At 41.8% G+C, this 27,873-nt stretch overlaps 2 protein-coding genes and 1 long non-coding RNA gene across 4 annotated transcripts; 1 reads left to right on the forward strand and 2 right to left on the reverse strand.

Moving 5' to 3' along the window:
• Nucleotides 1-463: 463 nt before the first annotated feature.
• LOC113148482 (low-density lipoprotein receptor-related protein 2-like) lies at nt 464-19,089 on the forward strand. The gene is made up of 41 exons (XM_033325852.1): nt 464-581; nt 1,293-1,415; nt 1,659-1,898; nt 2,110-2,223; nt 2,353-2,472; nt 2,690-2,815; nt 3,308-3,511; nt 4,077-4,245; nt 4,448-4,616; nt 5,461-5,683; nt 5,859-5,978; nt 6,127-6,345; nt 6,609-6,917; nt 7,553-7,771; nt 8,060-8,203; nt 8,349-8,597; nt 8,730-8,957; nt 9,118-9,384; nt 9,520-9,735; nt 9,887-10,069; nt 10,201-10,323; nt 10,705-10,869; nt 10,981-11,196; nt 11,281-11,510; nt 11,603-11,762; nt 11,930-12,102; nt 12,227-12,413; nt 12,506-12,718; nt 12,895-13,078; nt 13,176-13,377; nt 13,493-13,657; nt 13,836-14,090; nt 14,193-14,420; nt 14,729-14,863; nt 15,116-15,317; nt 15,413-15,538; nt 15,966-16,073; nt 17,594-17,830; nt 17,908-18,229; nt 18,447-18,543; nt 18,867-19,089. The coding sequence occupies exons 1-41, from the start codon at nt 521-523 to the stop codon at nt 18,930-18,932; spliced, it is 7,497 nt and encodes a 2,498-aa protein (XP_033181743.1). The 5' UTR covers nt 464-520; the 3' UTR covers nt 18,933-19,089.
• LOC117152822 lies at nt 10,225-17,337 on the reverse strand. 2 transcript variants are annotated; one of them, XR_004463364.1, is made up of 3 exons: nt 16,990-17,337; nt 16,690-16,754; nt 10,225-10,314 (listed from the first exon to the last, which is right to left on the reverse strand). It is a non-coding gene; the product is annotated as an uncharacterized LOC117152822 (long non-coding RNA). The 2 variants fall into 2 exon arrangements; XR_004463365.1 differs by lacking the exon at nt 10,225-10,314 and adding an exon at nt 13,271-13,356.
• A 7,094-nt stretch (nt 19,090-26,183) lies between the features above and the next one.
• Nucleotides 26,184-27,850, reverse strand: cldn23a (claudin 23a). Its single transcript, XM_026340026.1, has one exon. It carries the CDS (start codon nt 27,756-27,758, stop codon nt 26,934-26,936), a length of 825 nt encoding a protein of 274 aa, XP_026195811.1. The 5' UTR covers nt 27,759-27,850; the 3' UTR covers nt 26,184-26,933.
• Between the last annotated feature and the right edge of the window lie 23 nt (nt 27,851-27,873).

Raw genomic sequence — 27,873 nt, forward strand, 5'->3', positions numbered from 1 at the left:
CCGACCTCCTGGTTGGTGGTTATCACGCTTTGATCACATGATCTGATTCAGCTGCGCAGTTTAAACAGAATCAGACCTTTTGTTTCTGGCAAAACCGCAAATGCTACATCTAAATAAACTGAACTTTCTGAAACAAGAGACTTTAATGAGTCTTCAGTGCCAATTGTATGTTTAAGGACTGAACATTGAGGTCACAGGAGCGAGCTACAGAAGTGGTCCCTTCAGCTTGTCCACCAAACTCTCAGATGACATTTAACATGGGAGTCAATGGGAGAGCTGAGGGGGGACTCCAAGCAAAAAGCAAAAAATAAATAATAATAAATAACTAAATAAAACTCAAAAAGCAGAAAAGTTCCAAAGAAGCTGAGTCAAAGGGGGAAAGTTGAAAGGGTCCACAAGAGGTTAAAGTTCAAATGACGTTTCTACCACACAGCTCCCAGCGCACCTGCGGCGGGCGCAGCTGATAAGAGCGTCTCTCCTCCGGTGACGTCGTTAGTGCCGCTGACCCGTGCGGCTCGACATGGACCTGCTCCAGTTCATGTGTTGGGTCTGTTTGGCTTGTTTGCCAAGGCTTTCCGGAGGTAACTGCACTTTAAACCACGTGTTTTTACTCCACTGTCAGTGTGACTATGTGGCCTTCACTCCATGCGGGATGTTCAGAGCTGCAGGACTGGGTTTGGATTGTAACGTCACGTTTGTGTTTCGACGCTCAGCAGTGAAGGAAGTCGGGTTAACATGGAGGGAAGTGGACGCTTTCAGTCCATTTGGAGTACCAGACCTCTGTGTTCTTGCTGTTTCTCAAAGCCCGTCTCGCTAATTGTTAGTAAAGTGAATCCAAGCGTCCACTGGAGGCTGAGTTTGGGGCCCGCGGGCCAGACTGGACCAAAACCACGTGGACGCGCTTGCCCAACATGCTGCCTGTGTTTGCTTCTTTGGTTTTAAAAAGTTTGAACTAATAAAGTCGTATTTAGCTCGTTTCTGCGTTCAGAGATGAGGTGTGGATTGTAAAGCGCTTGCAGACAGATGGGTTTTGGATTTGTTGTTTGGCCTACTCCTGAATACATGAATAAAGTTTGCTACTTTTATTCTTGTAAAGTATTTCTTAGCTGTGAGATGTGTGGTCCTAAATCATCATCACACGGATTATGTAATGGTGCTTTCATCCTGTATCCTATCCAAAGGCGCCACATGGCTCCTTAAATCCTTGATTAATTTAAGAATGGTTTCTAATTATACGGGTTCTCCAGTCAGTGGCTTGCACTGATCCATGACATGTTTTTTTGTTTGCTTAGGACAATTTTTGCAATGTCAACAAGGCCAGTGGCAGTGTGATGATGGAAACTGCATTGCTGATAACTGGCGATGTGATGGGGATGGAGACTGTCTGGATGGATCAGATGAAATGGACTGCACTGGTAGATAGCCTTCCTGTCCTTGTACTAAATAAATGAATAAAATAAATTGTGCTCATCATTTGCTTGATTTTGTTTTAGTTTGCTTCTGTCTATATTTTGTCATTATAAGTTAGTTTGTTTGATGATGTGCAATGTAGAACTTTTTTTCTTCTCTTCTTTTATTCTTTCTCTTCTTCTAACGAGTGACAAATTGTTTGCCTTTTCTTTCATGGTGTCCATTTTCCTCACTTCCAACTCTCCCAGGCTTCTCTGAATGTCCACCAGGTCAGCTTCCGTGTGTCGACACTGTTGGCTGTGTCAATGCGTCGGCACGCTGTGATGGACAGAGCCAATGTCCAACTGGATCTGATGAGGAAAACTGCACGGCCATCAAGGGCTGTTTGGATTCAGACTGGACCTGTCAAAACCACATCTGTATCCCCAAAGAGCTACACTGCAATGGACAGAATGACTGCATGGACAACTCTGACGAAGAGGATTGTGGTGAGGAACAGGGCAGGCTGCATGTTGTGCCACAGGAAACTGAATGTCAGTCTGACAGCCTGGTACAAAACAAAGTCTGAAGCTGTTTTGACCTTGTTTAAATCATTAACCTCTTATGTTGACTAAAGGAATGTGCATTAAAGGTTGGCGCTATATGAGAGACAACCAGGAGTCCCCTTGTTTACAATGCTGATTATCTGTCCTCTTACAGATTTGTGTGGAGAGAGTGGCTTCCAGTGTCCTGATGGGACATGTCTATCTGCTGAAGACAGATGTGATGGGCAAGTTCACTGTTCTGATGGCAGTGATGAGCCGATAACTTGTGGTAGGTGATAGGTGGACTACATGAACAGCGTTAATGACAAGCTGGACAAGCTGGCACTCAGAAATATGTGCTTAAAACAAATTGGACGCAATTATCAGCTGTTGATGCTTCATATTCTGCTGCTTTCAGGCCGTATCTGTGCTGTGGGCAACGGCGGCTGTAGCCATATGTGTGCCAATGAGCAATGGGGAGCTCTGTGTTCTTGTCCTGTGGGATATAAGCTTTCTTCCAATGGAGCAATCTGTAAAGGTGTGTGTGTAGCATGGGGGGGCGGAAAAACTATTCAGTTCCACTTTGACTGAGAGGTAGATTTTTACAGCAAGAGTTGCATCGCAGAAACACTGATGTACCATCCTGGGCTGCTTAACCCCCTATGTTAATAAACTGGGAGGTGATCAGGTCAATTTCCAACACGTGTGATGCACAACTCATGCTTGTGAAGCTAAAACCCATCGTCTCTCCCCAGATGTGGATGAATGTGCCCCACCTTTCTCGGCCTGTATGCATTCCTGCACTAACACCATGGGATCCTACTATTGCCACTGCAGAGAAGGCTTCAAACTGAATGGAAGCACCACATGTCTAGCCACAGGTATTAAGGCAGGAGAAGCGGTAATCAATTAGGTGCTATGCGTTCTTGTGTGCAAAATGGAAACAATTGCACATCCAAGCTTGTTATGTGTTAATTAATTTGTTAGCTTGTTAACTAATTTGTACAGTGTTAGTTTACTCTGAAGTTGGTTTCGCTTTCTCAAAAGATCAAACGCAGCAACAGTCAAGTGTAATTGATGTGTTAATTGTCTTCTTTCATGTGACTGAGCTAAAAGAGTAATGCAACAAAGACATGAAGGTGATCAAAGAGGGGGCCTGTTGTTTGAACCTTTTTATCCCAAGCAGTTTATTTGAAAATGATTTGTTGCCCAATAATCTTTGTTTTTTTGTCTTTATGATATTTATAGTGATGTGTCAAGGAATCTCTCGTGCCATTGACTCAGAGTTGTTGAATAAACGAGAAGTTTACTTTATTCCAGTCCAATATTTATACTAACTGCACTTGTCTCTATAAATCTATAAATGTGTCCAGGCAATGCCACCAGACTGCTGACAGTGCAGAAGAACTCTGTAGGACTGTTGAATGTGAAGACTCAACAGTTTGAAGTTATCCACACTCCAGTGTTTGACCCAGTTGCCTTGACGTTTGACTTTGCCCGAGGCTGGTACTTCTGGGCTGACAGCCATGGCAGCATTTACAAAAGTGATGGACAGCACAGCAGGACCGTCTACACTGGTTGGTTGAGCCAATAAGGTGCACGTGCATGTGTCTGTGTGTGCACAAGTGTTTGTGTTTAAGGTGAAACAACCGGTTTTCTATTGCCATTGTCACAAGTTGCCTTAATGCAAAGGTGTCCAATCGCAGTCCTCAAAGACTGCCTTGCTCATTTTCATTTTAATGGCTGAACATACCTGAATCGGTTATTGAGCAGTAAGGAAGACAGATGGATGTAAAATGCGGGACACTCCATGAGTAAGGCCCTTAGGCCCAGTGGAGCTGCTCAGAGACCTGTGGGTCAGACTGGAGTTCAACACGTAGGTGTGAATGTGAGTAACTACAAATTTGGATCAGGAGGTTCTTATAAAAGAGGTTGCCTGAATGAATAAAGGTATTAAAAAAATGTCAAGGAAAAGAACACGACAGGTTAACTACACACATTTCTGCCACTGTACACTGAAGATCTTTGCAAGGTAGAGTTGATGTAACTGGTTGTTTCTTTTTCCACAGAAACTTGCACAAATTTGTTATTTAGCTGACTTTAAAATCTTTAAACCCCTAGACACTTCTTTTATTTAATCAGAGGCGCCTGGAATCAGGGCTCTAGCTTGTGATTGGCTAAATGGAAACCTTTACTGGACCAACCAGAAGACGGAGTCTATCTACATGCAGTCAGCAGATGGGAAGAGCTTTACTACTGTCCTAAGCAAAAACATCAAGCCGTCAGATTTGGTGCTTGTGCCTGTGGAGAGGTATGCTCCTGTTTGTCTGCTACCTGAGATTTAATTTAAAGTTGTCATAATATTAATGTAAAGGTGAAATAAAATATCTTCTTTTTTTTTTTTTTATCATTCCTGTTGAAATGGTTACGTAGTGTTTCAAAATGTGGTTATTTTTCCAGTAGTATGAATGTTAAGGACGTTGATGTGTATTTATCTCTTCTCCCTCTCTGAGTGTGATGTTCTGGATCAATACTGGCCCAGGCGGCAGGGTAACAATAGAGCAGTCGTGGATGGATGGCAAAGATACAAGCTCTCTAGCTGTCCTGACTGCTCAGTCTGCTCACAGCCTCACTGCTGATGTGGCTGCCAGGAGGCTGTTCTGGATCAGTGACTTCAAGAAGGTGAGTTAAAGAGAACAACACCAAATAGTGCACATCAGTGGAAGTTGAATGTCAGGTGAAATGATTTTAGTAAAGTTTACTGAGTCACAAAGAAAATGTGAGCCAGTGCCCTGTTTCTTAGAGAGACATTTAGCTTGATTTCAATCTGGGACCTTTGACAATGCAAGTAATTGGACTGTAAAATAATATGCAACATAGCCCCAGCGTGCTCATACATGCATAAAAGTATGGCCTTTTGATTAGTAAAACAAATTAGAAGTAAAATTACTTTGTGCAAACATTAAATTGGCAACCTGCACCTAAAACAAAAGTATAACCCAAGTTGAGTCTATTACTAAATGTGTCTGCTCGTTCAGCGTGTTAGTGAAGCTATTTAAGTTCATGTGCCACAAAGCAACACCTACAGTTATGCACATGCAATACACAAAGACCAAAGGTGGAACTGGCTGATGTCTGCATTGCCTGGACATGTCTTCACAGCAGTTAGAGGGACAGACCAAAGACACACTGTAGTTTAATCTTGACTTATAAAGCACAAAAATAGCTAATTAACTTGGCAGTTTCACTTACTATGCAAATATGAATTTGAGTTAAACTACCAGCAAGCTACTGTGACCTGCAGGTTTACTTCAGTGTAATTCACTGCTCCACAGCTGCAAAGATCGTGTATAAATTTGAGAAATGAATCATCCCTTTGACTTAAACACAAAGTTGCTGCCTCTAAGAAATTTGTCGTGGTTTTACAGTAGTAGTTTACACAGTGATGAAAATTAACATCTGAACTTCAAAAAGCTGATATGTCTTGTTGTTCTTCGTACATTAACAATACACATATTTTCTTCAGTCTGTGGAAACGGTGAAAATGGATGGGACTGGCCGTTACTCCTTCACAGGACTGTTTAACAGGATGCCAGCTCTTGGCCTGGCTGTTTTTGAGAGTTTGATGTACTGGGCTGATGACAAAGGACTGTGGCAGGGGTCATGGGACCAACCAAACCAGAAGAAGCTTCTCTCGAAAGCTAAACTGCCACTGTTAACAGTTTACAGTGAGCTACAGCAGCTTCAAGGTGCCTGTTAAAAATTAAGACTTAGTGATTGTCTGCAAAATGGCTTTCAATATTACTACACTGGCTAAATTTCTATTGATGGTGAATTTATGGTGCATTTATGGAATGTGGGGTTATACAATCAATCATGGATGGTACTCATTTCATTTTTTTAATTTATCTGGTCGTCAATCAGGTTACTCTGCATGTGTGAAGACTCCATGCCAACTCTGCCAGTTAACTAAAGGCAACCCTCTTGGATTCACCTGCACTTGTCCGAACTCCAAAGTCCTGTTGCTTGATGGGATGTGTGAATGTAGGTGTACATTAAAATGTTGGGGTCAATGATCAAATCCATTTTATCTAATTCTTCAGTGGTAGGACACATTTTATGTATTTTAACAGATCTCTGTAACTGAACCCAATGTCAGGGATGTTTAAAGTGTGTGTTTTGTGTTCGACAGACCCAAGATTTATTTATGCTACCATTTCCAACATCAACCTGTTGGAGTTTAGAGGTGATGAATCCACCAAAACCCAGCTGTTTACCACCAGTGATGGGATCCTGTCTTTTGATCTGGACTGGTACAGAGACTGGATGTACTGGGTCAACCGAACTGGCCATATCCAGCGCACCAGTCCAACCCGGGTCAAAACTGAAGTGGTCTCAACAATTTTGCCAGGTTTGTTCTTGGAGTTTTCCTTTCTCTGTAGATACATCTAGTTGGAATTTAGAGACATTTTTCTACCTGGACTATCTGATTAGTAAATCAACAGACATATTTCATAGTTCTGTATATTTGCATAGTTGTAACCTCTCAGATCTTCTGCTTTGCTCTGTTGTATCCAACTGTAACTGGAGTTTTAAACAGTAATTTAAAGTGCAATGGTATTTTATTAACTAAACAACCAAATTGAAACAGTATTTATTTCATTTGTTTTTTAGTTTGTGTGATAAAAGTAGACCAGAGGACTGGGAGCCTTTATTGGGTGTCATGTGATCAAAACAGTATCGGCACCAACACAGCTGACAGTGGATACTCGCAGCAACTGTACCACACAAAAAAAGAGATTACAGACTTTTGTCTGGACTGGCTGAGGGGTGGCATCCTGTGGCTGGAGGAAGGACAAATGCTTACCATGAGCATGATGGGAGGCAAAGTCACAGAAGTTCTGCAGTTAGCAGGAGGAATCAGAGGGAACGTAGCCTTTGACCTCAGGGCTAACAGTCTGCTCTGGAACTCAAAAAAATCAGGTTAGTGGCTTCAAGAGATGGATAGATATTACTCCTGTTTTCAAGTATTGTTTTTATTATAGTCTGTGCACAATTAATTTTAATAGCCTTAAAACTAGTAGTGTCTTTATATAAAAGAAAACCTTAAACAAGAGTACCTGCCTTCTGAATCATGTTCTGTTGATTTTATCCAGTTACAGAAATTAACCTTACTTTTAGATGCAACATGATCAGATTTTCACTTATGTCCTAACACTGTATAAAGGCAGCCCCGTTAAACAAATGAGCCCAAACTTGCAGTTGTTCTCTCCTTTTACGAAGGAAAAGATTTCAATCTTGCATATTTGTGTGGAGAAAAGTATATGAAACTCTAACCCCATCAGGTAATTTGAAGAGGAAACCTGAATTGGCTGCTACAATTTATAGCATGACCCACAAATCTGGGTTACCGTTTCTTCTGCTCCTCAGCAGAACAATAAACGGTGTGCATAGAAGTTGGTAGTTTAATTGACCCTATTGCTGCAAAAAGGATCGCACCAAATACTGAAGGCATCAGTTCACATACAGCTTTTCTTTTTCTATAATTTGCATGAGTGAGATTCTGTTTTAGGTCACATTTATGCAGAAAAAGGTTCTCACTTTTTCACGTTTTACAGGTTTGACTACAATGAGTTTGCTGCAAGAGCGAAGCCACCAAGCTGGAAGAAGATGGAACATTTCAGGCTCAGTTGTAGCTGCCTTTGAGCCCTTCCTCTTGTCCCTTTCTGATGATGTCATGACTCTGTGGGATCGACGTGATGGGAGTCGAATCAAAGAAATGACTGTGAACGGTCCTGTGTTCAGTGTGGTCACTGCCTTGAGGGACATTCATACAGGTTAGATCAAGTAATTGATTACAGAGGAAACCAACTCATTTATGTAGCTACATTGCTTTTATTCAATTGAAATTATTGTGTAATACAGCTTGGTTTGAATAGTTCACATGCCTTGAATTTTCTTCTGAAGTTTGTGTGTAGTGTATTTGCTTATATAAATCCTAAAAGGCGGTTTAGAGAGGGGGGGAGGAAAAAAAAAAAAACCCTCCTAGGACATGCATACGACAGAATCTGACATACGTCCTACCTTACTTTGCTTGTTAATGTAATTAAAATCACTTTTCACAGTGCCCAATGCTCCAGTCTGCAAAGAGCCATCTGTGCTCTGTAGATACTCATCAGTCTGTCTCTTGCCTGCCCAGCTGTGTGATGGTAAAAAGGACTGCCCTGATGGAGACGATGAAGAGTTTTGTGCTACATGTCGCTCTAAAGGTAATGTGTCAATATTGACATTATATAAGGTGTATATTCTATAACGAACAATTGCCGTAAATCTCCATTGATTTCACTCATATCTTGATTTTCCAAGTCATGAGAATTTGTAAGTCTTTGTTTTCTCCTTTGCTGTTCACTTTAGAGGATTTTATGTGCAAGGATAATAAAAATTGCATCTCTGGGAATCTTGTCTGTGACGGTCGCGCTCATTGTTACGATGGCTCGGATGAGGTTGACTGCCCAACTGTAGCTCCTCCAGCAACTCGGGCAAAAATCCTGAAGTGTCGTACGGGCTTAACGCTGTGTGCAGACGGCACAGAGTGTATTTTATTCAAGCATGTGTGTGATAGAGAGACGGACTGTAAAGATGGATCAGATGAAGTAAATTGCGGTGAGTAAGAAAAGCAGTCTAAAATGAAATGTTGTAGTTACAAGTGGGACTACTTCTACTATTGCACATCTTTTGGAACTAGGCACATTTTAGTTAATAGTTTAACTGAACTGTGCACTTTTGATCTTCAAGATGTCACAGAACAGATCGAGTCTCCAACAAGGCCTAAAACTGATTTAACAAATGAAACGTCTCCTGCTACCTCACCACCTGCTCTGACACTGCTGACCTGCAACAGCCCCTCTGTCCTGTGTCCTTCTGTTGACCTGTGCGTTTCCCCAAGCCAGTTTTGCAATGGTCGTAAAGACTGTCCTGATGGCTTTGACGAAAATAACTGCATGCAAAGATGTGAATCAAACAGTAAGCCACTAATTCAGACGAATTGAATTGAGCATTTTGTGTTTGTTTTTTTTTCGTTAATATTAGGAGTTTTAAATTTGCACAATTGATCATTCGACTCCCTTGTGCTTGTGACTCCCTTTGATCATTCTGAACTTTGACTAGATTAATTTTCTCCCAGGTGATTTTCGTTGTCGGGACGGTCAGGGCTGCATCTCCAAGAGTTTGGTTTGTGACGGTTTCGCTCATTGTCACGATGACTCGGATGAGGTTAACTGTCCAAGCGTTTCTACTTCTGCATCTCAGCATTATGCACTGAAGTGCAGTCTTGGCTCGAGGCCGTGTAAAACTGGCAGAGAATGTGTTTCATACAAGCACGAATGTGATGGAGAGAACGACTGTATGGATGGATCTGATGAACAGGGATGCCCAGAAACCTGCAGACAAGGTTGTTAAGCTCTTGAGCTTTTAATTAAATCTCATTGTGTCAAACTATATATAGATATGACTGAAAGTACTTTGAGGATGAGCTATAATGCCGTTTCATTCAAACAGTATTAACTTTTTTGGCCATTCTACCCAGGAGAGTTTCAGTGCTCCCATGGAAAGAAGTGCATTCCCAAGGCTCAGGTGTGTGACGGAAAGTCGCAATGTCAAGACCAGTCTGACGAACTTGCCTGCTGGGAACGAACCAAGAGCTGCGAGCACCGTTGTAGTGACAGCAAGCGTTGCATCCCAAAAACATTTCTGTGTGATGGAGAGAGAGACTGCGTGGATGGCACAGATGAAGTGGACTGTAGTAGGTTCTGACAAATCATTTTCAAATCATTTTCATTTGGTTAACTACTGCATTACTTCTTCATCACTTGAAGTTTGAAAGCTTATATGTGTGAAAGAAGAGGAACATCATGAAACAAATATTAATCTTCTTTATTAACCACCTATTCCAGATCCTGTTTCTGCTACAACAGTAGAACCTTCTTTCCCCACTTCCACATCAGCTTGCGTCACTCCTTCAGTTCTCTGCCCAGGGTCATCACTGTGTATTTCTCAAAATCAGCTATGTGATGGACAAAGAGACTGTTCTGATGGATTTGACGAAAATAACTGTATGATTCAGTGTAAAAACCCAGGTAAGCCTGCTGTTGCAACAGTACAAGTGTTATAGACTATAGGAAATGTCTGATGAAATCCTATTGTCATGTATCAGCTGTGTGCCAGTATAATGACTCCTTGCACTGACCTGTTCCTTCCTGCTCGTCAGATGACTTTTTGTGCAATGACCGGAGAAAGTGCATCCTCAGGATGGAAGTATGCGATGGTCGCGCCCACTGTCCCGATGGCTCAGATGAGAAGCAGTGTCAGTCAGAAGATCCAGCTGCTCTCAGTAAGCAGAACAAGTAGTACAAGAAGTACAAATTGATATGTAAAAGCAGTTAATAACGTACAAGAGTTTTGCCTTCTACAAACATATTGCATCCTATGATAACCCCCACAGAGCACCTTAGCGACTCCCCCAATACTAAAGAGAATACTAGGTGTTAAGGGTACTACTTACCCATAACACCCTAAGGTGCAAACACATGTAGCAACTGTCACAGCAAGCATTTAGCCACACCAAAATGAAAGGTTGAACTTAACTGCTCGGTTTTCCTCAGCTAAAAAGTACAGTCACTTTCTTATCATTTTAGAATGAAAGTATCTCGAGAGTTTTGAGCCTAGGTATCAAATGTGTGTCTTTAAAAAGCATCCATTTCTTTCTGTCAAGGCTCCAACGTGCCTGGTGACAGATCACCACCTATTATGTGCCGAAGAGGTTCTAAGCCATGTAAAGACGGCCTAGACTGTGTTCTGTTCATTCATGTGTGTGATGGAGAGAACGACTGCCAGGATGGATCCGATGAAGAGGACTGTGCAGTTAATTGCGGAGCAGGTGTTTATACAGTAAAAGGGCTGCATCATTCCTGAGAGGTGTAATCTGTGATTGATGCATTCAGATACGTTTGGTATCCACACTTTTAGGACAGATGTTTCTTTGTTTCAGGCGAGTTCCAGTGTTCTCATGGGAATAGATGCATCCCACCTGCGCAGGTGTGTGACGGGCAGTACGACTGTCAGGACCGATCGGACGAAATGGACTGTTCAAAGCTGAGCGAGGGCTGTCATCGGCACTGTGACAACAACACTCGCTGCATACCTGACAGCTTCCTGTGTGATGGCGAGAGAGACTGCGCTGATGGGTCAGATGAGGAAAAGTGTGGTAGGTTACTTGTAACATTTCTTTGCACAAACCATGTCTGCAGGCCTCGGATGACATCCTTATTTGTGTTGTTGCTCTTTCCAGGGTTGGTTGCCTGTGCAGTGGACCAGTACCGCTGTATTAGCGGTCAATGTGTGTCTGAGGCTCTGAGATGTGATGGGTATCCTGATTGCAGTGACCACTCTGATGAGGTGGACTGTACGAGACCCCCACGCTGCCCGTCACAGTTACGATGCCCCCACAGTCATGAGTGCCTGCAAAAAGAGTGGCTCTGTGATGGTGAGGACGACTGCAAAGATGGATCAGATGAAAAAGTAATAACACAGTTCACCTTTACTTTACTTTATTTATTTATTTTTTTGTGGGTTTGTAAAATGGTGGTTGAAACGATGTCATTTGTTTTTAGAATTGTGCGACACCACCAGCAAAATGCAGAGAATATCAATGGCAGTGTGGGGGCAGCAGTCAGTGCATCCCTCTGTCCTGGAGGTGTGATGGGAAGGAGGACTGTCACAATGGCATGGATGAGGACAAATGTGAGCAGGTTTATTTTTTAAGCTGTGTGCTGATTGGGCAGGATGTGCAATGCAAGGGGTAAATGGATAACCAACCACTTCACTTCAAAATGCTTTATAATGCAGTATAATACGTTTTCAAATGTGTTTTAATTACTGTGGAGGATCTCTGAAGTACATGCTTCTGCCCTCACAGGCCGCCAGAAAAAATGCCCCTTCTCATCTTTACCAGTGTGGCAGCGGTGAGTGCATGGACCCCCGCCTGGTGTGTAATGGCTTCATCAACTGTGCCGACAGTTCAGATGAGGGCGTGGGATGCTCTCTACGCAACTGCTCCAGCCTAACAGCTCCTCATTGTGATCACCAATGCGTCAGCACCCCGAATGGACCCGTCAGTACACATTAGATGCGTGTCTTTATAAATATAGCTCATGACATTTTGACCCCATTTGCATATGAATGTGCACTTGGCTTCATCCTGTGGGGTGTAACCTTACTATTTCTCACTTCTTCAGAGCTGTTACTGTGCAGCAGGCTTCAGGCTACAGTTAAGTGCTATGTCTTGTGTGGACATCGATGAGTGCAACACAGCGCCATATGCTGGATGCAAACACACCTGCCTCAACACCCGTGGTTCCTACGTCTGTCACTGCCACCCTGGCTTCTACCTGGAGCCTGACAACAAAAGCTGCAAGACAGAAGGTACTGTACACCACGAAAGCAAGGATCTGTTTGTAGAACGAAAGGTATGTTGTGAATAAATGAATGTACTCTGGTCATGTTTCCATCTCCAGATGAGCCTTTGCTTCTTGCGTCAGTACAGTCTGAGCTGTTACTACTAGGAGTCCACAGCAGCACCTTACATCTTCTGTCCTCTGCCAGCCGGCCAGTGTTTTCACTGGATTACCACTGGGCTCAGCATAAGGTTTACTGGCTGAGCCCAGACTATCAGAGCATCCGCTGGGCCGACATGAAAAACCCAAATAACAAAGGGACATTTATCAAAGGTATGACTACCTCAGGAAAGTCTACGCTTGGGTTGACTTTTGCTTTTCTTGCCTTGAACAATCATAAAAAAGCGTCCTGAGGTCATAAAAATGTCTATAAACATGAACATACCTAATATAAGCCACCAGTGAACATGTATCGAGTTAATCTGCATTGAAATGAAATCTTGTTACAGGGGTGAAGTCAGATTTCATTGCAGTAGATTGGATTGGTAAGAACCTGTACTGGGTGGATGGGCTCGTTGGGCAGATATTAGCGGTGAAGCTCAGTGACACCACAGTAAGATCTCAGGACTACACTGTGGTTCTGGGCGAGGATCTTGAGCAGCCAAGCTCATTAGTCCTCCTGCCCCACAGAGGGTAAGGTGCTTGGTCTGTTTAAAAAAATAAAAATAATAAAAATACAGAGGAGAATCTGCATTTTAAATAACTTCGATCATGTGATCAACATTTTCAGGTTGATGCTGTGGTCCGAGATTGGCAGCAGCCCTCAGATCAAGCGGTCTGGGATGGACGGTTCAAAGAGGAAGGTGGTGGTGAGCCGAGGCTTGAGCTGGCCCGTTGGTTTGGCCTATGACCTCTTGGAGAACAGGGTCCACTGGGCTGACGAGAAGCTGCGCTGCATTGGATCTGCTTCCCTAGATGGAGATAACGTCAAGGTAAACTAGATTTGATTCAACCTCAATCTAAGTTTGAATGATCTGGGGGGGAGGTGTAGTGTCAGCTGTCGTCAATCAGTTTTATTATTAAATGACGCTGTCTTTTTATCATTAGATCCTCCAGTTAGCTGAAACACCAAGCCCTTTCTCCGTGGCAGTGTTCAATGACAGAGTCTTTTGGTCTGACACAAAGAGAAGAACCATCCGCTCAGCTGACAAGAACACTGGAAAAGATCAGAAAGTTCTTCTCAAGAGACCAGGACAGCCATTTGGACTTAAAGTGAGTATCTACCCATCTGTGTGGTTATGTCCAGACACCTATGAATTTTCACAGATCTCTCTTCTGATCATTACTGAAATTTGCTAGAAGTTTGTACACGCATTTAATTGATCGTCTTTTAAACGGAGACAATAACAGAGATGACTATTAATCTTAAATGCATGTTTCTTCTCCCCAGCTGGTGCATGCCTTGTCCCAGCCAGCTGTATCTAGCCCCTGTGACCAGCTACACTGCTCGCACCTCTGCCTCCTGGCCCCAGCAGTGAGGAGCAGGTCTGGAGCACTGATCTCAACAGGGGCTCCAGTGGTGAAGGGGCTTACGGCGGTTTGTCGATGCCCAAAGGGGATGCTCCTTTCCAAAGACAGGATCACCTGCTCTGTGCCCATAGAGTCAACTTTCATCCTGCTCTTGTCTCTTACAACAGTCTATCAGGTGATTCATCTCACTCTAGTGACATCTCATTTGCTCTCTTTGCACCTGATATTTGCTAACTCTTGTTTCCTTTTTCTTAACCTGCTCACCTCCTACTTGTAGATTCATTTGTACTCTATGGTTCGTGATGGTGTTGGTTTGAAAAAAATACCAAACGGCCGAGTTTTAGCCCTTCCTGGAGTAACCGAGGCCTCTGCTCTGGATGTGTCCATCCGGAACCTTTCCATGTATGTGGCTGATGCAGCACAAGGCTCTGTGGATGTACTGAAACTGAGTGGCTCCAAGTCAAGACCGGGACTGACACCTGTTGGACAAATTCTACAGCTAAAGGTAGGCATTAATAGCTTCAATGGAAATGACCTGTTCCTAAATCCTAAAAAAAAAAAAAAAAATATTGTATAATGTTTTTGTTCTATAGCATGCTATAAAATATGATTAGAACACTAAAGAGAGTTGATAATAAACCTGTTGAATTCCATTTTCTGATGATTAATTTATAATTGAACATTTTTAGTCAATCATTTTGGTCAATCTTGATCAGCTTTGCTTTCAAGACAGTCATTCTACAGTAAATCCATTTGATCACTGGGGAAATTAATGTATTAATACATTTGGATACCGAACTTTAACCCTACAAGGAGGATTCAGTCACCGCTCTGGCAGTTGACTGGGTGACCTCCAACCTCTACTGGAGCAGCACTGAGAGACCAAATCTCCACGTGACATCCCGCCACAATGGCTACACCACATTACTGCTGCAGGGATCGCTGAAGGTGAAGGACTTCACCGTTCTTTTCTGTTCATCCATCATCTCTTTACTCTCTGGCCTCTCTGATATTGGTGTAATTTTAAGGCCTTCTGCACTGGAACCTAAGCTTACTGATAGGAAAGAGAGCAGTATCTGCAATTTAAAGCAACCTAATAAAATGAAGTCTATTTTTACGTGTCACTACAGAGATGCTGCACCTCATTTCCTTGCTTTCACTGTAAGGAATTTTTCAACAGTTTCCCTTGTTTTCTTTCAGGGCACAACCTCCATTGCAGTGCACCCCCCCTCAGGTTTGCTTTGCTATACAGCAATAGTTGCAGAAGGTGGAAAGAGCCACACAGAGGTAAACTGCGCATGGATGGACGGCCGTAACAAAGCAGTGCTATGGAGGAAGTCGAGCATCCCCACCTCGCTGGTCTTTTTCAACCACGGAACCATGATCTTCTGGGCTGATACAGGTGATGAATTAAAAATCGCATAGTTTGACTTAACAGCAAAACATAACTTTGCTGACTGGCTGCTGTGAGCATCTGACCAATTGTTTTTCCTCTAGGTGAAGGACTAATCAGCTCTATTGGAGTTGATGGAACAGGATATAAACAGTACAAAACGGGCCCAGGTCTGCTCATCTCTTTCACGCACACGGAGAATGTCCTCCTCTGGATCACCCTGGACAAGGGTAAGCATGGATGAACTGTACTTATGTTAACATGTGGTTATATAGGCTTTTTTTTTTTTTCCTGCTTGGGTTTTCCTCTCTAGGAACCTGTGCTTGAACCAGCTTGTGGTATAAAATGTCTCATACTTGTGCTCTTTCATTTCATTTGTCTTGTTCCCCTTCCAGTCAGCAAATGGTATTGCAGAGTAATGTAGCAATGAATTATTCAGTCAACTTATTCTTGGGAACCTGAAGAGACATCTTTAAACACCCACTCTTAATCACTAGTACTTTATCTCTCTCCATCACACCTGACTAATGAACACTCGGTCTTCTCCTCAGCCCTAACCAGTAGCTTTTTAGCAGCTGGTTTCTGCACTGTGGTAATTTCAGGTAGATTGAGCACATTTTTATGTTTGATTAATGCATTTCTTTCCTGCCTATGTAGATGTAACAAAAATGTGGTTCAGTGACGGTCTCCAGCCTAAACAACTGTGGTTTGAGACAAAAACCAGCATTGTGGAAGTCAGAGCCTACAGCAACGGCAGCCAGTCTGGTAGGTAGGGTGTGTGAGTGGCTATTTTTAAAATGTAACGTCAAACTTCATGCTTTATAAGTAACAATACGATGACACTAAAGTACAGCGTGAATGACTAATGAAATAAACACACACAAACCTAATTCAAATGCAGATTTAAAAAGTAGCATATGCCATGACACTGTCCTGGAGGAAATCTCATGGTTTGGGGCCATAACTGAGCAAATGCTCAGGATAGGAAGGTAGTTATTACAAGTGACTGTTCCAAAACAAATACTGATGTAAAATCTACTACAGCTCTTTACAAAGCACTTCGTAAGAGAGTAGACATAATACTCCTGTTTTCTGGCAGACTTGTTGACACTGCATATTCAGTGAATGCAGTTTGCTTGGTCAGTAGTAAGACATGAGGTATTTGCAAGAGATGAGCAACTACAATGGAAAATGTATGTTCAGGAGGATAGCTGTTTTTAGGTAGATAAAGACTCAGCAGATACATGGAAATATGCTGGGTTGACTATAAATCTCTAGTCACTTGCACAATATGACAAACTACTATACTGTATAAAGCACAGAGATACTGGTTGCTCTAATAAAAATACAGGCAGACCAATCTCTACAGAGGAGTACTTACTGATAACCACTAGAGGGCAGCTGAGGCATGCAGCCAATTCAGAGCAGAGTGGGAATTTAAATCACCTGGAAAGGGAGACACAGAAGGTGTCATGGTGGCATAAACAAGGCAATAACACCACAAGAAAAGTAATATGCATCAACTAAGAAAGTGTAAAGGAAGACTGTTTAGTAACTTTAACTTGAACCCTGTCTATAATGAATGAGAAACAAGTTTAAAGTTGGGGCGTACCATAAATTACGACATAGATTTTCAATCCTACAACCTTAACTATGATGTAAGCAACACTCACTGATTTACCGGCAGTCGCAGTAAAGCTCCATTGCTCCAACACTTGCAACCTCTGCAGATTCCACTGGATTAAAAGCAAAGGTTTGAGGAAATCCAACATTGTCAGAGTTAAAATGCTCTTTTACATAATGTGTTTTTATTGCTGCCCAGACGGTAAACGCACCTTCACCTTAATTTCTAAAACAAAAACACTAAACCAGTTTTATGTAAAGAATTTTAATCCTCTGATCACTTATTCAGGTGTCGTCCTCAACTTTTGCTTTCTGTTTCTCGGTGTGAAGAATGGATGCAGTTTATCGGGCACTACAGGCAGAATGAAAAACTCTGCCTGAGATTGAGGCTGAATACTTCAATAGGTGGAAGGGAAATGTGATACTTGCAGTAAGAATGGAGCTTTGGCAGACTGTGAAAGATCTGTTACTGAGTGGGCTGTAGCACACAACGACATAGTATTTTCCCATTAGTCCCACTAGTAAATAGCCTGTGATGCCTTTTTTAGGTCCTTATTCTTTTTATGCATCAAAAACCTGAACTTGCATGTTGTCATAGACATTAGTTTTTTATTATCCTAAAGCTATTTGCATTCAACCCCCCCCCCCACCATTTGCTCCAGGTACCAATGGCTGCTCCAACAACAATGGAGGATGTCTCCACCTGTGTCTTCCCTATCCCAGAGGGCACACATGCAAATGTGGTCAGGACTACTACAGTGTCAGTGCCACTTCTTGTGCTCGCCTGCCTGACTGCCCTGCTGGAGAAAAATCCTGCACTGATGGCAGCAAGTGTCTCATCAGCAGCAAGTTCTGTGATGGACATGTGGACTGTCCAGACCAGTCAGATGAACAAGACTGTGAGTTTTGAGCAAGCTTGAGTATCATCTGCACAACATAATATGTGCATAATGTCTAACTTTGACTGTCTCTTCAGGTCCAGACGCAAACTCTGCCTATTTTGTAACTAAAGCCAGCGATGCTCTCCCTCCTCAATTTTCCACCACCTCTCACCCAAAGGCTCAGAATAATGCCGAACTTTCAGTTCAAACTGACTCCCCAGCCTGCGACCTCCAGCACTGCAGTGGTCACGGCAGCTGTTTCACAGAAGACAAAGTCACTCGCTGCCAGTGTGCAGCTGGTTACAAGGGCGAGTTCTGTCAAGAGACAGAAACTGGACGAAGTCACGTGGCTGTAATCCTGGGTGTCTTTTGCCTCGTTGCCACGTTAACGGCTGCCTTTGTCATTCTGGCTAAAAGGTATTGATCATCATGAGAATTTCTTTTGCACCCTGGGAAAAGGGGTTATTTTTGAAAATGAGCGCTAATCAGAAATGCATCCAGTCAACGTTTATTTTCCTAAATATTAAAGTCAGTTGATATTTGTATGGAAATCCTAACAAGACGTCTGGACGTGTGCACGATTTCAGACCCCTGTGCTACAAAACACTGACATGTGAAAATTGTATTTTAACAGGAGAGCCTGGGCATTGATCACAAGCAGATCCTTGGAGAAAGAAACTCTGATGGCCAACATGGGACTGCCATATGAACACTATGATTCAGATTCAGAGGTAAAACCACAGTGAAGTGGAAACAAATTCATAAAATGTATTTAGAAATACGTTGGCTTGATATGGCCCATTTGCTTTATTCAACTGGTTAATTTGATTATTGCTCAACATGGCTCCCAAAATCTCAGTCACCATTAGGGCAGCCAGCAGTATCTAATTTTAATGTCTTTAATTAAACCAGTTATTCTTGGTACTCTTGGAGTAGCCTTTAACCCTTTTTACACTTTCCATTAAAATGGCAGTTTTTAACTTATGCAAGGTGTTTTTTTTTTTTTTATTACTTTTTTTGGGTGTGTAATGTAATATATTTATTTCTGCCCTAGGAGTTGGAATCTCCAGTAGATGTGAAGAACCCTCCACTGGTCTTGAAGGCGCTTCAGCTTCAATAAATGATCTGAATTCACTAACAGGACATTTGGCTTCTACTTAACTTATTTAACTTTGTAGACTTTGTTTCATGATGGGACATCAAGTAATGAAAGGATTCATTTAATGGCTGTGAATTTCATACTGATGTGGACTGTTTTTTGTAATAAATGTGATGTAAGCTGAACCAAAAATATCTGCCTCAATTTTTTTTTTTTATTTTTAATTTCTACAAAGAATAACATCTGAAAGAGTTGTTCTCACAAGCGAATATGAATCATTATTTCACATACTTAATAATCCCAGGTAAAAGAATTGATGGCAATCATACAATAAAAAAACACACTGCACACTGCAATTATCATCACGTCTAAGCCTCCTCCTGCTTTGTCACGGTTTGAAGTCTCCGACACTACTTCAGGCTTCTCGGAGAGTAGATCTGTGAGCTTCTATTGTGTTTTTTACTAATATTACTATGTTGACACCATTTTCACTGTTGTGACAAACATGTTTGGTAATACAGACATGTCTGTCTACCAAGTATTAAGTGATTGTTTGGTCTGCATCATTGTCTGTCACACTTAATGTTTACCATCAAACCATTTACCGTAGACGGATGAGACACTTTGAATTTTTTATTTTATTTTGCAGTCACATGCATCTGACATTTCCTCCTCCGACACACACACACACACACAGAGTTGGAATCAAAACTGATCACCCTGAGAGCTCTTCTTTACTTGTATGTGAAACGCTGAAATGTTGTTTCAGCTGTCAGTGTCCGTCTGTAGCCTCTCTGTAATCTACCTACTCCCACTTTTCTTTTGCCGTATGTCCAGCTGTTTATCAGCCACACGTGATCCAGAGATAGCAAGGACACATGCACGTGTTTTGATTATATCTCACTAAGGGAAATGCAGGAAACAAACCGTGGTCATAACTTGATCTTAACATCTCTGGATGACGTGATATACTTTTGTGATTGACTTTGCCTTCACATAGTAATACAGGAAATGTCTACATGGCACCCTAACAACCTATAAATATGTACGCCAGAGGGTGTGGATAAGTCCTACATGCTTTTCTGAACTCCACATTACAACAGAGATAACGCATATGAACTCTGTATACCTTATTGAATATTATGCAATTTCTGCCTGAAGTGAACTGTGATTGCACTTGTGATGTAAATTATACTGCAGTTGGTTATGCATGTGTATTTTACTGTAGTGTGTGTGTGTGAGAGAGATTTTCCTGTGGGCCACGGTTTTCTAGCTCTTTCAGTATGTTATGTTGAAATTGGAAAAGCTTAAATTGCAGTAACCAAAGTGTTGAATCATCAATTACTCATACTGGTGAGGTGTTTAATACAGTCAAATGAATTCCTTATCTTATATTTTTACCTAAATCATACAGTTCATTTGGTGTCCTACAGCATTTTGTTAAAGATTAAAGCTCACACATATGAAATTCATTTGTTCCGGGAATGCCTGTGCATTGTGTTATTTGTGAGTCAGCCTGTGAGTGGAACATTTCATCAGCGTGCACTCTCCTTTTAAAATGAAAAGCTACGTCACAGTCAAAGCTATTCGAGTGTGTAAATGATACGGCCCATTCAAAGAGGCACGGGGAGGAGGAGAAGGTGTGGATTTATATGGAAGGGGAAAAAAACGGGCAGGTATTAACAGGTTTCAGCTGTCTTCCTCTTCCCTCCTTCCTGTTGCAGATTCTCTGACTGACTGACTGACTGACTGACTGACTGACTGACTGACAAGAGGAGCTTTAAATTCTTCAAAGAAGTTTCCAGCACCCGGGCCCTTGAGCACAGATCCAGTACGTCTCCACAACAAAAATGGGATCTCCACAGCCTACCTTTTCAGATTCCACAGATACCGTCTTTGCTTCTGTGAGTAGATGGGTTTTATTCTGACCCTTTGCCTATTTTAGGGGAGAGTGATGCAACACATTGTTTATCAGTCAACTAAACCTGGTGTTTTAGGTCTAACTAGCAGTGCAGGAATCCCGGTTCAGGCTACGTCACCCATGCTGCTGCCTTTCTATTTTTTTTTTAATGTGTGCCAAAATAAATCTCCTTTTGTCTTAGAGCAACTTTCTTCTGTGATTGTTTTTATTGGTCATTTGTATGTGATGATTTAAAAGTAAAATATCTAAGGGTGCGCCACCGCACCACAGTCAGCTCCCAGTTCTTGATGTTGCCTCACAGTCCTGCTTACAAAATCTTGTCTTTCCTTTTAACAGTCACAGAATGTGTTTTATCTTCCATGTGATAACTTACTGCAGGCTACATAACTATGAAGTGTGTAATGTCCTAAAGCTGTCAAGAGGTAGAAAGTTAATTTCACACAGAGATAATTGAAATGCAGTCTGTCAAACTGTGGTCTGCATGATAGTTTTTAGATCTTATCTAACTAAATAGGTCCTCTTTGTTTGAACCAGATTAGTCCTACCACGCCTGCCCTTTAAATTCTAGTGAAATATTTTTAAATGGATGTGGAACTAATGTAGTAATGCAGAAGTAATTGTGTGCGTTTGGTGCGGGTACTACTTTATTCTCTGACTGAACACTGGTGACAGAGCTTATTTGAATTGCTATTTACTCTAGTCTACTCTCAGGACATCAATTTGAGCTGTCCTATAGAAAGTCTCTCTTCTTTGTTATGTTTACCTGTTGTCTTTTAGGGTGCCTCTTGTTTATTCGTGCAGTTCTCTACTCTGTTCTCTCTCTCCACCTCCCCAGCCAATAGATCCATCCTGTGGAGACACTCGGTGCAGTAGCCATGGAACCTGTGTGCTTTCTCCAGATGGAGGCAGTGATCTGCTGTGTGACTGTAATCTGGGCTACCAGGGTGATTTCTGCGAATATACCATTAACGGTGCTTTAAGTGTGCCACTGATGCTGAGTGTGCTTGGTGTCCTCATCGGGCTAGTGACCCTGGCTTTTGTCGTAGCCAAGTTACGGCAGAAGAAAAAGAAGAAGCAAAGGTACAGAAAAAGGATCCTGTCTATGTTTCATTGTAGACAGACGGTATGACTTAGTCATATTTCCAATTCTGCGCAAAGCGTTTTTGAAATGTTTTGAGCAGAATTGGAAATTGGATCAGAAACAGACACAACATGACGCAATGCTTAATATTTACACTGGCAGTTGGATTGTTTGTCAATGCACAGACAGCCTAGCACCAAGAGTCAAAAAATGTATGAGTGGGTAGAAAGTGGGAAGAACAGGTGTAAGTGATGGAAGTTGTTCAACACAGAAGACAACATGACTGTTATTATTATTAGATATCAGCTATGGTGATAAAGTGACTTCTAAAAAACACAATCTGATGTAATTTGTCTCATTTATTCTAATCATTCAGTTTAGATTAGATAAAATCTTCTACTCTTCTACTGCTGTGATTCTCTAAGATGACAACTGAACAGCCAATCAGCGTGGACTCTCTCATTTTACATAAACAATTATTGATTTGAAGCGTGGGACATGCAAACACTAAGGAAATGATGCTCACCTACAGCTGACTTGGTGTTTCACGGGATGTAAGATGATCATCAACTTAAGAAAATATTCATGGATGAATTGTTTAAAATATATATTTGTTTCTCTTGTCAACAGGAGAAATGTGGAGGCACTAAAGAGTGCTGTGTAATGTGGATAGATCTCCATTATATCTGAGGTAAAGACTGTAAAGCATTTAAAGTACCATAAATTAACTTATAAACTTATTTAACTTATAATTTAACCTAACATTATCAAAGTTTTGTATTATCACGGGTGGATTACTGAATGGGCCCTCTGGGCACAGGCCTGATGTGCCTGAGATGTCAGTGAAACCTTTAGCCAGTGCCCCTGTGTAAAGTGAGCAATACTGTTTATTTTTCAAAAGTCACACGGCTCATTTAAAGGTGCATAATGACCACACGGACATGTCTCAATGTCCACAAGATGAAATAAGAGCCAAATAAGTAAAACATAAGACAAATTACCACAAATAACATTGTAGTGTTTGTACTTGTTTAGTCTCTTTCCACCTGCATGTCCTGTCCTCTCGTTCTTTTCCAGGTCAACCGTGCCTTTATGGTCAGAGACTCCATGAAGCGCCTTCATTCTTTCCTCGGCAGTGAGCTTCTAGTGTAGTTGAAGCATGAATCTTGCATGAATTGAGCCTCATATTTACACAGTAAAAATCCTAAACACTGCAACATTATAGTGATTAATCAGAACGCTACAGGAAAGAAATGTTTTGGATCCACAGTGACACGCTGCTATGGTTTGTCATTCAATGACGAGTTGAATGACCTGTGTTTACGTGTGTGTGCGCGTGTGTGTGTGTACACCACTGGCATTTTAGGCATTTTACTTTTTTCCTGGAGATGACTGCAGACTCTCTGTTTATGGTACTGTTGTGAATTGTGTTTCGTCACTGTCTTTTTCTTTCGTTCTTTATCTTATAGTACTGTGCAAATGTTTTAAGATTTTTTGGCTTTGACTGTAGTTTTATTTATTCTATTTTGTTACTGTAACTTTTTAGTGCAGATGAACCACATACTGTATATCTAAAAATAAAGAGACAATCAAGAAGTATGTGTTCATACAGCTGTTGTAGCCACTTGTTTTCCTCATATCCAGACTGAATTTGTGAATCTTCTCTGCAACAGACTTTCACTGAATAAATGTTTTTCTTTGTGTGAAAACGTAGTGAGAAATGTTTCTTCGCTGTTGCTTTTCTAAGCACACAGCTACATTGTTGGCATGTCAGGATGTGTCAGCCAGCTTTGTAACCATTGAAATGTACTTGGCTGAGCATGCTATCTCTTTGCAAAAGCTTGTTTCCATAGATAGGGTAAAGAAATGTTTACCTATCAGTTACTTTCTTTAATGCAGCAGTAACACCCTTTAAATATCCCAAAGGCGGCGAACATTGCTACAGTTTCCACTATGTAATACAGAGGGAGTGATCCACAATCTGATTTGCTTTTTCTTCAAATGTAGTTTTTAAGTTATGACTTTATTCACATTTTACTCACTATGGTCAATTAAAGATTAAAACACGTCATGACCCTTCTTACATTTAAATGTTTGAAACTACTTGCAAAATTTTTGTCAAAAACCACAAAAGCTAGAACAAAAGGCAGGAATCATCATAGATAATAAAGTCCTGAAAGCGATTATGTTCTCGGATTGTGCACTTTGTTCTCACTGCGTCTGTACTGTACTGTAATCATCCCATCAGTGAAGGTAAGCTACCTTTACCAACTGATGTCAAATTTGACAATGAGATAACACGTTAAACTACCGAAACTAAAACGCTTGCACACACCTTTGCACATCCTGTTTTGTATCATTTTAAAAGTCCTCTCATGTGATAAATATTTGCTGCAGCACATCATACTGTAAGTGTGAATGTTGCCATTGTCTCTTAGGTTGATTATAAGGGAGTTGGTATTCTCATTATTGCTTTTAGTAACGTACTGCAGCAACTTAACCAGGAAGAACCCAGACCCATTTCTACTAAAAGCTAAAACATACTGTCTTTGAAACTAATCAAATGGACCCTGTGGAACACATTTCTTAAAGTGCTGGTGACGCCCTGATTGCACCTGGATAAAAACACATACTTGAAAAACTTGAAAAAGCAAAACTGTCCACAACAAGACATCCAGTACTCTATGTTGCAACAACGGTTAAAATACATTTTAAAAAAGCGTTGGTGACACCATTTGTGTGTGTGTGTGTGTGGCTGGTGATTTATAGTGGCAATTTAGAATTTCATGGTTTTCTGCATTAATATGTTTTAAAGTGTGATCTGATCTTTATTTAAGCCAAGACTATTTACGAATACAATTCACGTGAAGTAATAACACAAAACAAATCTGATATCTTATGTGTTTGTTGAGAACAACCACAAAAACCTTACAGTGCTAGAAGAAAAAGTTTATGAACTCTAATAATAACCCCTAAAAAGCTAAATGTGTGGACTAGAGCTACATCTTCACATTTTATGACAAACAAATGCAGAAAACTATGAAATTCCAAAAGGTTCACATACTTTTTCTTCCTATTGTACTGTATAGCCGCTATATAAATACCACAGATGTGCATAAATAAAGTCGGTTGCTGACACGCTGAAGTTTGGTTTCTTTTGGCCTGTAGCTCGGGGAAGCTTTGTAGGTTGTTTTTAGAAAAATAGAGATGTGTGTTTGCTAAATACTATTTATTGTTTAGAGCTGTGTTGGATTTTACATGTAACACAAGAACATTTATAGCACTTTATGTGGACAACTGGTGTCAATTGACATATGAATATGTATCTTTACCTCTTCAGACAGTCACTAGCTCTTGTTAGCAGCTGTGCCATGTGCCAAGTACCTAATTACTTTAAACTACTGTGCTAGTATCTGATTTAAAAAGAATCATTTTGAAGTCCTTAAGATATTTTTATGAGCTGCTGTAATATGTCAATATTTACAGTAATAACAATGATAAACCAAACGTGCTGCTTCCTGTTTCAGCTCCTTCTAGGATACGTGTGACTCGTGCGCCGCCTCAGAGTTTATTAAAACTCAACAGGAACCAGAACTGGGTAGAAGTGATCTGCTTATGTTGACACAAGAACGTTTCCCAGCTAAACCTGACTGTAAAAACACTTGTGTTAATGTCTTCTGTGTCTCAGTCCGACCTGTCCAAGCTGATAATGACTCTGGTGTCAAAGTAAATAAAAAAAAAAAAAAACATTAACGTAGGTCAGCTGGGGTGTTGACACCTCATCCAAAGCATATTGAAGCATGTCCGAGGAAGTGGCGCTAAAACTTCAACTCAAACGCATTCATCCTGTCCAACTGGGACCTTCTAATGAATCAGTGACAGTAAAGTAAAATAAAAAAAACAAAGCTTGAGCGTCAAACTGTGTCAACTGTTCGGCTCAGTTTGTTTGAGATGCTAAGCCAGTTTAAACAGAACGGGTTTTTAGACGAGACGCCCGACCAGTCAGACCAGTCAGGCTGCATTGTCTGTATATTTCTGAGGTCACAGCTGAGCTGACTGAACAACAAGGAAAGAAAAGGATCACTTGAAAATGTAGTCTAGCTGAATGGGTTTGAACACCATAATGACTTCTACCCTCTCTACATGTCATCACATCGTTTCCTTACAGTTCAGGATTCTGCACTTACATTAGCCTTTAGTATCTGAGGGATTATTTGTACCTGCACCTAATCCTAAAGGAAACAAGTCGAGGAAAGAGACTCAGTCATCCTGTCATTAAGAAACTCGATGCACATTTAATAATAACAGCAATGCAATGAGGGTAATATTGATCACCTGCATGGTTTAGCCACACACAAACTGTAAAGTGCATTAAAATGAAGTATTTTAAAATAAGAACAGAAAAAAAGATGCATAAGCCAGTGTACATAAAAAATTACAGTTGTCATCATTTGTGGAAAGTAAATCAGACACGTTCAGTTCAAAGTAACATTTTCTTCTTCTCAACAATGTAGATCTACAGATTTATGGCTTTTTTTTTTTTTAATTCTTCATGTTCCAGGCTCCCTTCATAGCAATCTCCTTCCATTACCTCCCATTTTAATATTCTTCTCATCTCTACCACAAGTGTAATATCTTACAATTATATTCCAGTGAGTCCTGATCAGACTGAGCCCACAGTGACTCTCATCTGCAGCCACTCTCTGTCATTCACACATTTTACACACTATATAAACTAATCGATGACGTATTACTATTCTACTGATGTAATACTGTAACAGTGAGGCGTCTAAAGGGATTCTGCTTCAGGTGGTTGATCTCTGGCACTGCTGGCATTCACCTTGACTTTCTCTAGTCAGCAGTGTGGTGACTTCTAATCCTACTAGTTATTACTACAATACTACCTTCACTAACACCCTCACTCTTTTTAGTGGGAGTCAAGTTGATCTTCATCTTCTTTTGCTTCTCTTCTTCTTCTTGTTGTTTTTCTGAAAGTGTCCAGATGTGGGACATGTCCTTTTCATAGGTCGGCGTCATAGGGTTTGCCTGCGTAAGAGGTGTTGACTGACCCGGCAGCGGGGCTCTTGGCCCGGGGGAAGGACACATCATCGTCCATGTCGTCTCTGGAGTAGGGGACGCTGCTGCTGGCGCTGCTCCGGGGCCGGTTCGACCTCGGTACGTAGGTGGGTCTGGTCTGCGCCGGCTGCTGGTTGAACCTGGCTCTGATGTCCTCAACTCTCCTCTCCCCTCGGTTCCGTCCTCCGCAGCACCGGCAAAACCCTATAAGCATCACGAAGCCACCCACGACTTCAAATATCCCGCCGATGAAGCCCAGGTAGATGCAATAGCCGACTGCCACGCTTGTTTGAGGAGAGGCCGTCGAGATGTTTGTGTAGCTGTAGCTGTACCAGGACAGGGGGATGATGGCCATGACCCCTGACAGGAAGATCAGCAGTCCGCTGAAGCCGGACAACACCCAGTTAGGGTTGTTGGTCCAGCAGCGCACCCCCGGGATGGCCACGGCCAGTCCGAGTAAAGTCACCAGCAGGGAGGCCACCATCAGACCCTGGCCAGCCTTGACGATTTGGTTCCCGAAGTACGCGGTGTCCTGCTGTCCGCACGTCGGTGACTGGCTGACGGTGCTGGCTATGCAGATGTCCCAGATGCCCTGCTCGATGAACTGGCTGGATGGGGTGTTGGGGATGTTGCTGAGCGTCCTCCAGTTAGGAGCCACTGTCGCGGTGAGGTCCAGCACCCAGCCGCAAGGCGCCATGACCAACCCGAAGATCAGGATGCCCGGCGTCCGCATGTTTACGCGCATCCATTTCGATGATTGCCCCGGCATGGTTTTCGGCTGCTGCTGTCGGTGTTGTTGCTGTTCTTACTCCCAAACACTAATGTAGTCACTCAGACAGGAGCGTCCCGCTTTTGACAGCTGGTGATAAAAAAAAAAAAAAACA

Source organism: Anabas testudineus, chromosome 22 (assembly GCF_900324465.2).
Source record: "Anabas testudineus chromosome 22, fAnaTes1.2, whole genome shotgun sequence".
Classification (NCBI taxonomy): domain Eukaryota; kingdom Metazoa; phylum Chordata; class Actinopteri; order Anabantiformes; family Anabantidae; genus Anabas; species Anabas testudineus.

Coding starts and splice junctions, on each gene's coding strand:
- cldn23a (XM_026340026.1), bottom strand. CDS start 27,758: ATGCCGGGGCAATCATCGAAATGGATGCGCGTAAACATGCGGACGCCG.
- LOC113148482 (XM_033325852.1), top strand. CDS start 521: ATGGACCTGCTCCAGTTCATGTGTTGGGTCTGTTTGGCTTGTTTGCCA. Junction 11,763..11,929: donor TTATTTTTTAAGCTGTGTGC/TGATTGGGCAGG, acceptor AAAATGCCCCTT/CTCATCTTTACCAGTGTGGC. Junction 17,831..17,907: donor CCAGTCAGATGAACAAGACT/GTGAGTTTTGAG, acceptor CTGTCTCTTCAG/GTCCAGACGCAAACTCTGCC.